Here is a 12,282-nt window from a genome sequence, read left to right as displayed (position 1 = left end):
ACCTCCATGTCAACGAGATCATCTTGATCATTGTTTTGGAAGATGATAGAGAGGTCTTTGGAAGATGATCCATTTTTCTTGCCATGCAGTAGAGGAAATGCTACAAAATAGAAAGTGGATGTTCTTTTAAAACTGCAATGAAACCTTTTCAATTCTTCCCCTTCCAACAGAACTGATAATATTTATCATGCTGCTCATGTGTACATATTGTCTCATATTAGGAAATGTACTTGTCATTGCTTGGGTTGCGGTTGATGATTTCATATTTGATTTGAATGAAACTAAAGGTTGGATGGCAGTATATATGATTTTTAAAATTTTGTCTCATACCATATTCATGAAAAATAGACCCAAACCATGCCTGTGGGAGCAGACCAGAGTGAAAACTTTGCCTACTGGTATTAACCTCCCAGGAGCCAACCCTGAAACTGGCCAAGCCACCTGATTATCCAGCTTGACTTTCCTTGAGTCTGCAATCTCTGAGAAAAAAGACACTGCGCACCATGGCTCAGCCATCTCTCCATGTCTCTGTGGTTCCCCGGTGAGCAGGGAGGACTTAGGAGTGTTTTGATGTTATGATTTAATTGGTCAGGGTTTTAATGGTTTATTTATTGATGTATGTGTATATGCGGCATCAAATTGTTGCCATTGTAAGGCCGCCTTTCAGGATGAGAAGGGCAAGTTACAAATGTGGCAAATAAATAAATAAATAGACACTGTAGAATGAATGGAGTTTGAAACCACTTTAACTGCCATGGCTCAATGCAATGGAAACCTGGGAGTTTTAGTTTTGCAAGATCTTTAGCCCTCTTTGCAAAAGAGTGCTGGTGCCTCGCCAAATTATAAATTTAAAAATGGATCCTTACATTCTTATAGATTGGTTACTTTTGTGTCTGATCTTTCCTACAATAACCTCAAGGGAGTAGACACTGTGAGATAGGTCTAGACTTACAACTTCATCAAATGGGCTAAAATCGGCAGCATATATAGTTCCTCTCCATTTGCCCCATGGAGCCTGGCAGCTCCCATCCCATGATGTAGAACTATTTCTGGCGGGGTCTGTGGCACAAATGGAGAGTAATTGCCGTATGCTGTGGCAGCCACAACATGGGAAGCTTCTTGTGTTGCATAGGGATCAATGGGGGAAGCCATTCAATAAACACTTCTCCCGCGTGATGTGGTAAAGGGTACATGGGGCGATGGGTTCCCCATTCCCCTCTCACCTAGGCACTGCTGTATTCACCACAATGTTATACAGTCATCTGCAAATACAAGTGGTTCAAAGTCACCTAGTGAGTTTCATGGCTCAAGAGAGACCAGTTCCTCAATCTCACAAATCCTAGTCCCGAACTGTAACAATTAGACCAGCATGTTTCTATGGCAAACTATAGAAGTGAGAAGTATGTAAGATGTTGCTTCCTCAAACTATGGGTTTTTTTCTCCCCTTCAAATTCACTATCCAATTATTGACTTTTACCCCAGCTTTTAGACCTCCTGATTGCTAATGGAATCAGTCTTATCATTATGTCTCAACAAAAGCAACCTTATTACCTGAGAAATCACCATCACCCTGCCAACTAAGAAGTTGTATCTGCTCTTCTAATTGCATCTTAAGAATGGTGTGGCAGCATTTTGACTGTTCTGTTATTTCCCATCAAAGCTCAGCCCTTTCCACAATGGAATTCAAGACCGGCTCTTCCCTTCATTGACTGAATGGTTGTGCTTTGCTCCTGGTGGGGCCAATTACGCTCAGCAGGGGACAAAAGCAGAAGCTGTCAAAGGCTTTGGAAAAAACAAACTTAACAGAGGCAATGTTTTTCTTCTTCTTCACAACATGGGAAAGGATGCTTTCCCCTGCAATCGGGATTCTAACTTAATATCAAATGTGTAGATGCATTTTTGTCTGTAATAATAGAGAAAATATTGGTAAAGCTTTGAATAATACAACACATTAATAAACATATATGCTATTGCAAGTCCAGCACCCTGAAAAACAAGAGTAATTATTTTAGTTGATATTGCAGAGTTAAATACACAAAGTGCAGCTTGAATCCAGCATTTCTCCTCAGCCATACAATCTGGTACCAAATTCATCTCCTAGCAAACAGCATAAAGTCAATGAAAAAACATTTTATGGACTGAGGGTAGAATAGCATGGCACCATAACAACCACAACAACAACAACAACAACAACAACAACTTTATTTTTGTATCCCGCCTCCATCTCCCCGAAGGGACTCAGGGTGGCTTCCATGTGGACAAGCATGAACAGACATAGATTAAAAGCACAATACAATAAAATAAACAACATCATAATAACATAAGACAACATCATAAAACAACCAATAGCCTAATCAGTAATATATACTAAACTCAGAGGGTAGGAGCTTGTGAAATATAGTTTTCAGACAGGGACTGGTGGAGGAAGTGCAAGAGTCGATAATAAATTAGGACTGCAAGGGCAATATCATTTTAAACGCCAGATCTATAGGATAGGGGATAGTGATAGAGTGCAGGGGCTGATAGTAAATTATAGTTGCGGGGGGGGAGGGGGGTGTTATCTGACAAACTGTTTAATCATAGGAACAGTTGAACATCCACGTTTTTAGGTCCTTAGGAAAAGTGGACAGGGTGGGTGCCAGTCTAATCTCCCTGGGCAGAGAGTTCCAGAACTGAGGGGAGACACCACTGAGAAGGCCATCTCCCTCATCCCCACCAACCGCGCTTGAGACAGAGGTGGGAGTGAGAGAAGGGTCTGCCCAATCCACGCACCAATCCAAGTCAAGGTGCATATCTAAAGATGAATGTTTTTACCAAAACTTAATAAAAACATTGAATGCTTCTGGAACATGGCCATACAGCCCGAAAAAACGTACAGCTACCCAGTGATTCTGGCCATGAAAGCCTTTGACAACACATTGAAAAAATAAAGTTTGGTAGAAAATTCCCAAATCTACTGCCTCAGGCAGCTGCAACACTGTCAGGCCTGTCCATCTCATTATTCTAGAAATTTATGACTATCTCTATCTTTTCTCTGACACTTCTGTGCTTCCTCCTTATACCATGCTATCCAGATAAATGCTAAAACCAAAAAACAGAATAGAAATGACAAGAGCTGATAGAATCATAGAGTTGGAAGAGACCTCATGGGCCATCCAGTCCAACCCCCTGCCAAGAAGCAGGAAAATTGCATTCAAAGCACCCCCGACAGATGGCCATCCGGCCATCCAGTTCACCAGTATGAATTCTGTGTGAACAGGCACTTGCATTTCAGGAGAAGCCAATACATTCATTTGATAAGAAAGTCTGAACCTTTTCTTATCAAATGATAAGTGTATACTGATAGAAAGATGTGTGAATGATCTGCTAATCTGATTTAAAGGGCAATCTGACACTAATGTGACTGTCTTTGAAACAGATTCAGGAAGAATCCTTTTATTTTTACATGAAATGCATACATTTAAATAAAGAAATTGAAATTAAATTGAAATGTAACTATGAAAAGTAACTGTTTTGTGAATTTTATTTATAACCAAGATGCTCTGGATTTTTCACAGATATTTAAAGCATATAATATTTCGTTCAACAGCAAAAGGAATCAAACTAATTAAAATTAGTGTTTAGCCAATGAACTTGGTTGTGACATGGTCTTCAACTCACTGTGTCCTTCCGGTAGGCTTTTAGCACCCTCTGGAGATTCTTTGTAAGACACACATGGGATTTTAAATACAAAATTAAAGGGGGAATGTTATAGGCAAAATGCCTAAACAAACATTTAATTATGAAGAACAAGCTGAAAAGTGAGTTGGCAGTAGGTCAGCCACCTGCACGTCTCTCCCTTTAAGGAAAGATCAAGGTTTTGCCAATTGTTTGCTCTTTAGCTAGTTAACTAAAAGTGCAGCTATATAAAACAAGTTTTTTATGGCCTTCAGCTACAAAAATAAAAGGGAAAAATGGATGCTGCAGTAATGACAGCAAATGTCAGCAAAAGAAACATCAGAGATGTGCCATTATTCATGCTCTAGATTCCACTCTGTGTGTGTGTTTAAAGGTTTCCTCTGACATTAAGTCTTCTTGTGTCTGACTCTGAGGGGTGGTGCTCAACTCAGTTTCTAAGCCCATGAGTTGCCCTTGTCCATAGACAACGCTTCCAAGGTCATGTGGCCGGCATGACTGCATAGAGCACAGTTACCTTCCCACAGAAGCATACCTATTGATATATTCACATTTGCATGTTTTTGAACACACACACACACACACAGTGGATGATATATTAAGTTCTCTGTGGCTCAGAACCATCTTTTCCATGATGCGGAGAGAGCCAGACAAATACAGTTGGATATAGTGGGACTTGAAGGTTTGTGCACTCCTAGTCAGCAATTTCAACAAGACTGGTGGGGATGTGGATGCAGATATGCTGAAGCATGCATGCTCACATCACCACAATTTAGTAATATGGGGCATGATCATCCCTATTTTCTTTTCAAATCTGCATGAGTTCCTTGAAGCAAATCCCCATGGATATGGCAGGCACACTACAAAGGTCCTCTGTGTAGTTGGCCTGAGCAATAAAATGCATATTTGTGTGACACTACTTCAGCCTGACAGCTAACTGGAATTTGACCTAAAAAGTAGCAAAATGAAATAGATGGTCAAGAAACATTGTGGCTAAATCTTACTTGACTGAATTTTCTTCTTCCAGTTCTGATATTTCTTGGAGGTTGAAGAGTCCCGAAGACTATACGCTCGTTGCAGAGCTTGTAAAAAAATGAAAGAGAAAGAGACCTTTAAAAATCCTTTACAAAAGACTTGTACTAAAATAACAGAGGCCCCAAGCCTTTCTCTAAGATCAAACACCTCATTTGTTTATATGGCCCCAAGGCTGGAAAATGTTGCAATTCAGAGTATTTTCACCCAACACTTTCCTCCCTTTCCTTTTGTATTTATAATGGTGATATAAATCTACTTTGGATAAAGATAGCCTCCATTAAGAAAATCTCCTTTATACAAAGATACAAAAAAGAGTTGGAGATATTTAGAATTATATGTGAATATCATAATCCCATAAAAGCTTTGTTTTAAGAATCAGAGTGTCTTTATTTTTTCTTTTTTGATAGGTTGTTTTATATATTGTCTGCCTATTGTTTTTCATAATTTAAGTGTGTGATGTGTTATATTATGTTTATATAAGTTTAATGCTGAGCTATTTTTCAATTAGTTTTATAATTTTATGTTGCAATTGTTTGATCTACTGTCTGTGATTTGATTTGTCATTTGCTTGTTTCAGGATTGAATTTTTGCCACTTTGTCAGTTTTGTTGGAAACCGCCCTGAGTCTCCCTGGAGAGATGGGGTGGGTTATAAATAAAGTATTATTATCTGATACACAACAAGATTAGTACACAGCAAACAAGATCACTATTCTGGCGTTTGTATTTGAGCACATGTCGAACACTTCCAAAGTGTCTAGGACTGTGTGATGTATTGGCGAATAATGCATGCAGGTCCAAGTAGGGTGGCCTCTTGCAGCTGACAGATGGTCATTTTGTCAGTGCCAATTGTTTTTAAGTGCAGGCCAGGGTCTTTAGGCACTGCACCCAGTGTGCCAATCACCACTGGGACTGCCTTTACGAGCTTGTGTCAGAGTCTTTGCAATTTGATCTTTAAATCCTCATATCATGCAAGCTTTTCCAGTTGCTTCTCCTCAATTCTGCTGTCACTTGGGATTGCAACAGTGATGATCCACACATTGTCCCCCCCCCCCCCCATGATCATGAGGTCAGGAGTATTGTGCTCCAAAACTGTCAGTCTGAATTTGGAAGTCCTAGAGTAGTTTGATGTGTTCATTTTGTATAGCTTTTTCAGGCCTGTAATCCCACCAGGTTTTTTTTGGTCACAGTCAGATGGTATTTGTACTATTATTATTATTATTAGTAGTAGTATTAAGTGTTATATCGATACATTTTTTAAAAAACCAAACAAAGTAACATAGAGTAGGCCCTTCATATCCATTGAGCTTTGGATCCAGGATCCCCTATGGATACCCAAATCCATAAATACTCAAGTCCCATTGTACATTCCACTAGTGTAGTAAAATTGTGTCCTTTATATAAAATGGCAAAATCAAAGCTTGGTTTTAGAATTTATTTGGAGAATATTTTTAAGTCATAGATGTTTGAATCCAAGACTGTGGAAGGTCCACTGTACTTTTTTTTTTAAAGCATCACAGTAAAGACAGACAGCTTTCAAGACATTCAGTGGGCAAGTGAGTTGACGTTTAAAGATTCATTAACCACTAGAGGGCAATATTTACCAAGCAGTGCTTCCCGGTTGTGTGTCCTAGCTCATCTCTTTTCCATGGCTGTTTCATTTTAGATTACACTATGTAACAGAATTCTAAAACTTTTCTGTTCCTGGCTTGAAAGTGTTATTTCTATTTGAATTGGTTGAGAGTCGATGAGATATTCATTGAAAAAGTATAGCAAAATATGTTGCGGGATGTTCTGCAAAAACAAAGCTATGCAGTTTAATAAACCTTTTCCATGTTTTTTATGATAGAACCAATTAGGAAATTACATGTATAACCCAGGAACAAACGTCATGTTACATAGTGTTATTAACACCACAAGAGTTAATTTGTGCAAGTCATTTCTATTGCTCTTATTGTTTCTCTTGCATGGGGGCTTTCACAGTGGGAAAAGTAAATAAGGGAGAACATGTAACATTTGCCTTTCTTGATACAAGTTATTCATCACCAAGAACATTCTCATGGGAATAGGGTTAAAACAATGAATACCACTTATTGGTCAGGGAAAAAAGCTGTTCATACTCCTCGGTGCAACATTGAGCTTGAGAAAAGATACGTGAAGGAAACAAAGATATAAGTCTGCCAAGGAGGGAAAGTGAGGACAAGCTAGAGAAAAGGACATGATGTACTGTGTGAAGTCATTGGTGACAATAGAGATCATTGTTGACAAAGAGAACTAGAAAGCGATAAGAACAACTTTCTGAATACATCTGATCCTTGAAAATAAATTTCACTATATTTGGACAAAAGTGTGGGAAAAGAGAAATCTATGCTGTTTCACATAGGTGCCTTTAGCTAAACATCTCAGCTGGGTTCTTTGATGCATTTGAAAAGCTAATATTTACTAAAAGAGCAGTCTATTCATGTAAGACTTTTTTGCCTGGGGTGTTTAGATTAAAATATTACATTTTTATCAAGTAATTGTTCTGAAAGTGTATCTTTGCAACACACTGTCAGAACATTCAACTGAACCGTCACCTGCTGTTTCTCTATACAAAGTAATACAATCTGCAAGCCTGTAGTTATAGAGCAAGGACAGGTCAACTGGAATATCCAGGCATTTTGAAAGAAAACAATGCTCAGTTATAATTTTAAAAATTCTCTTTAGAAGCCTGCCAATATTTAATGTCATTAAATGTGCACGTTTGATAACATATCATTTTATGCATTTGTATTTTGTTATTAAAGAAGAGTCAGTGCGATGTTGTGGTTTGAGTGTTGGACTCTGAGGACCAGAAATCAAATTTCAGCTCAGCCATGGAAACCCACTTGGTGATCTTCAGCAAAGTGCACTCTCTCAGCTTCATAGGAAGACAATAGCAAACCTCCTTTGAAATTATCTTATAAAGAAAGAGCAACAGGACAGATTCATCTTAGAGTCAACAGAAGTCAGAAATTACTTAAGGTCACACAGCAATAGCAACAGCAACAACTGAAATGTACTCTTTGGTGGGCTTCTCAATCACAGTACTCTGCTTCCTGGAAATGGATGAGAATTTTAACTGAGTTCAATTTTGATAATGAATTTATTAAAATTTGCAATTTTTTTCATTAAAAAATAACTTGTCTATTTGTTTAAATGCATGCTTTTAAAATAACTTTGAATGCTTAATATTGACATGCCTGGGACAGGGCTGTTGTTGATTCATCCCAGCTAGAGTAGACACATGGGGAGATCTCATTGATTCAATTGATTATCTCCAGTTAAAAGTGATTATATGATTTAAGCCTGGATGGGAATCTAATTTTATTCAGTCATGTTAGTAGAAAGTTTCCTCTTTTCTTCTCCAATAGGTTAATCTTCAAGGTCTATATGGCAGGTGTGTACAACAGCAATTCCATGTTGGGAATAGCTAAAACCATTGGTGGGGAATAATTCTGTTCCAAGATTTACTAATTCCTTCATAATCAGTTTTTTCCCAGGGGAGTTATTGAGCTCAAGGCTGATGCATTATTGGTGGCCGTGTTGCTGTTCCTTCTGAAGAACTATACATGGGGGAGGGGGGGTGTGTGCAGTGAAAAAATATATAATTGGGACAGGAGGTAATGGTATACACAAGAATGAAGGAAGAAGGTCACTGACAGTCCCATGTGATGAAAACAACTTAAGGTTTTAAAAATTCCACTGCAAAGCTGTCAGACTTCCTCATTTCTCATTTCTGTTTTGATTGACAGAAACTTAGTCAACTTGTTATCTCAAAGGCTCAAGAAGAAGACATGTAAGAACATAGAAACTCAAAACCATTAAAGTACCATTCAAAACACTTAAGTTGCACATTCGCTCTCTGGTCACATCAGCTTTTAAAGGCCACTTTATTAATGTATATTAGTTGCACCATTCTGGAAACATGAATTCATAACACAAATATTTGCACCGGGATTGTGGCTCAGCTGGCTGAGTGTCAGCTGTATTAAGATCACTCTGACCAAAAGGTCATGAGTTCGAGGCCAGCCCGGGCTGGAGTGGGTGTCCAGCCATTGTGTAGCCCATTGTCGACCTTTGCAACCCGAAAGACAGTTGCATCTGTCAAGTAGGAAAATAAGGTACCACCTTAAAGTGTGGGAGGCTGAATTTAACTAATTTATGAGGCCATAAAGAAAGAAGACTCCGGGGAATGTGGAATGCGGAAGAACTTCATCAGTGTCGTTGATGGACGATGAAAAGCAGCAGCTCCCCTGGCGGCCAGAAAAAAAGTTAAATAGCCTTGGTGTATTTGTTGTCTGTATTTGTTGTCTGTCAAACTGGCATTGAATGTTTGCCATATATGTGTTTACTGTAATCCGCCCTGAGTCCCCTGCGGGGTGAGAAGGGCGGAATATAAGAACTGTAAATAAATAAATAAATAAATAAATATTTACTGCTTAAATCAATTTACCATGTGCAGCTTTGGATTTTCCAGGGCCTTCTTTCTCCTTCATCAAATCTGTGTTTGTTAACAGGGGCCTCCTTGGCGCAGGCAATAGTCCTTCATTAAATCCAGAGGTGGAGGAATCACCATAGAAATCAGGTTCTAATTCTGAGCTAAGAAGAAGAAGAAAAGAAAGACCTGCTATTGGGATTAAGCACTAGAAGAAAGTTTTACAAAGCAATAGTACATTGGCTTTTCAACTTTCATGCTGTTCCAGTAATTAACAATACTGGCCTAAAACAATAGCCAAGTGTCACCTTAAAAACTAAGCTGCCTCGGGTCCCATGTTTGGAGAAATGTAGGAAATAAATTAAATACATCAATACATTGGTTGTTATTATTTTTTTGATGAGACACACTGGTGACTCTACTGATTGCAAATACCCAAGCTATATCAATTACACATATGACCTCATCACAAGAGGGTTTTTCCCATCCTAGGATGCTGCCAGGAGGGAGCCCGGTGGAGCCCATCACATGATGTAGGGCTACTTCCAGCAGGGCTCCATGCTGGCTCCATCTTGGCTACGTGTTCAGGGCTGCTCTGAGAACATGGGTGACTCCATGTTCTCATTCAAGAAGCTTGGGACAGTGTGGGATGATGCTGGGGGCAGACAGGAAATGCCACGTGATGGTAAGGGGGCGATGTGAGGTGCTGCCCAACAGTTTCCTCTGATGCCCCACAGATTCCCCCACTGTCCCCTGACTTGTAGACCTCCATCTGATGAGGTCTTTAGTTGTTTCAAAAAATCTGAGGTTGTCTCATTTTTACCCTTATGTCTGCTTAATACCTTGCACTCTTTTATGAAACTTAATGTGAACCCTAGGCTATCTTCATTAGAGCTACCAGACTTTTCTAAAGTTTTGGTGCAATTTTATTCAAGATATAAAAAGTCAGAGAAATATTTCACATCAGTTCTTCTTAGACCTTCCTATTTGAGGTCACTAATTCGAAAAAATGCACATTGTCTGACTAGACTTTGCGACAATTATTAAGGATGTGTGCTTCACATTCCACACCCCCTTCCATGTTCTTGGAAGCTCCATTTGTCACTTTCTTCCTTGCAAGCATTCCACACTTATATTTATTTAATTTCTATTTTTTAATGTTTGAGTTTCTCTCCCCCCCCCCCCCACAAAAAAATCTGTCTCTTTTGGATTGATTTGCTAATTACAGTAGAGAAACAGCATGTCTTCTGACCCACATGGCGTTGGGTTTTTCCATTCAACTTGGCATAGAGTGACTACTGTAATAGTTCTATAAAGCTAGTACAAACACACCATGTTACAGGAAGGTTGAACAAAGCAATTAAATACAAAATGACATCCATTAAGCCAAGAGTAAACAAAAGGTAGATCAAGATCATTCTGCTGGCTCTCTGATTGACTTGCAGTTTGAGCCAGTATTTCCCAACCTGTTATTTATATTTAACTATAGTTTCCCAGAACAACTCCCCTTTTCAGAACTAAACCTTCCTGCTTAAAAATTTTTTTGAGAGTAATCCAGTGTAGCTGTGCACTTTGTCCAGTTTGAGCACTTACACCAAATATAAGGGTTCAGAATTCTTCACTTCCAAGGCCTAAAAACAATTTTAGTCCCAGCTAATGTGGATCCATTAAATCAGTGGTAATGTGGTATGTTAACACGTATAGAATCCATAAATCCATGGAATCAGTAAGTTCAACTAGGGTAAATCCATTGATTCCATGGACCTTCTGTAGTCATGTGATTTTGGCCTAGGTGTTTGTTTTGGTTCCATCCTCATGTTGGTGCATCTTGGGGATTCAGAGGATTAAAAAAAATACCCGGATGCTTATCTTCTCCTGCTCTAAGCTAACCTTTGCTTTAGCCTTCAGTTGGGATTTTTTTGTGTGGCTTGCCATTTTCAGAGCATTCCAAGATCCATCCCCACCCACCTCCATTTTACAGAATGTCCCTAATTGTATCAATTTGTAGTCCTAAGCAATGAAATGCAATGCTTTCTTGTCAGTCTTTCTATGGGAAATGAAGGGGAGAAAGAAAACAACAGAATTTGCTTCTCTTATTTGTTTCTATTTTCTATAGTTTCTCACAGAAGAGAATTAGAAACTAACAAGGGTGCATTTGTTTCATTTTAAAAATGAACGTGGATGCATTTAGAAACAAATCCACTTTTCAAACTGATGTTTCATTATACAGCATTTTCCCCTTACTTCTGTACTACATGTGATTTGTTGTTTGTTACTATGTGCCTTCAATTTTGTGCCAACCCTAAGGCAAGTAGGCACACTAAATCATTCTAGCACTCAACGGCAGCTTTGAATACTGCACCTTAATATTTTTGTTCTGTTCTCAGGGCTATCTATTAACTGTAGTAAGGTAAAGGTTTTCCCCTACATTAAGTCCAGTCATGTCCAACTCTGGGGATTGGTGCTCATCTCCATTTCTAAGCTGAAGAACCGGCATTGTCCGTAGATACCTCTAAGGTCATGTGGCCAGCATGATTGCATGGAGTGCCATTACCTTCTGCTGTAGCAGAAGTTCATGCCGCTCCCTGGATTCAAACCTGTGACCTTTTGGTCAACAAGTTTAGCAGTTCAGTGATTTAACCCACTACGCCACTGGGGGGATCCATGACATATAAACCATGATATATCTTTTAAAAACACATTCTTGGTCACATTTTGCCTGTACTAATCAATATCCAATCTGTTAATTGTCAGAATCAGAGCTTGGAAATGTTACTGTTTTTTTGCAGCAAGGTTGGCTGAGTGAGTCTGGATTTCCAAACTCTGATCACAAGCACCTGCTATATTTTTTCTGTGACATCATAATTTATGGATATTTAAACATATTGCATAACATTCACAAGTAATGCTGGAAAACATAGGTTCAAATAAGTCCTGTATCCTATGAATTTATCAGAGTAGTGAACTTTAACCTACAATCTGTTTTCTCTGCAGAAACCTCCACTAACCCATGAAGGACTGTAATTTTTTTTCAGAGCCAATCTTGATTCAATTACACCCTCCTCCATGTGACTCAGACCACTGTGTGGGATGTAGAGATTTCCTGTAAGTGAATCAT

General features: G+C 38.9%; 1 protein-coding gene across 11 annotated transcripts in view; it reads right to left on the bottom strand.

The window, feature by feature from the left end:
- The window catches only part of MICAL2 (microtubule associated monooxygenase, calponin and LIM domain containing 2), a 171,903-nt gene that overhangs the window by 26,652 nt on the left and 132,969 nt on the right, over positions 1-12,282 (bottom strand). For all 11 annotated transcript variants that reach the window (XM_067462654.1, XM_060766856.2, XM_067462655.1 and 8 more), the window contains 3 exons: positions 9,183-9,328; positions 4,680-4,757; positions 3-100 (listed from right to left, as the gene is read on the bottom strand). In XM_067462654.1, the coding sequence (XP_067318755.1) occupies positions 3-100; positions 4,680-4,757; positions 9,183-9,328 (322 nt within the window). The remainder of the gene's footprint in view (positions 1-2; positions 101-4,679; positions 4,758-9,182; positions 9,329-12,282) is intronic.

The sequence above is a fragment of the Anolis sagrei genome, chromosome 1 (genome assembly GCF_037176765.1).
Source record: "Anolis sagrei isolate rAnoSag1 chromosome 1, rAnoSag1.mat, whole genome shotgun sequence".
In the NCBI taxonomy this organism is placed as follows: domain Eukaryota; kingdom Metazoa; phylum Chordata; class Lepidosauria; order Squamata; family Dactyloidae; genus Anolis; species Anolis sagrei.
This window is presented reverse-complemented; position numbering and strand designations above follow the sequence as displayed.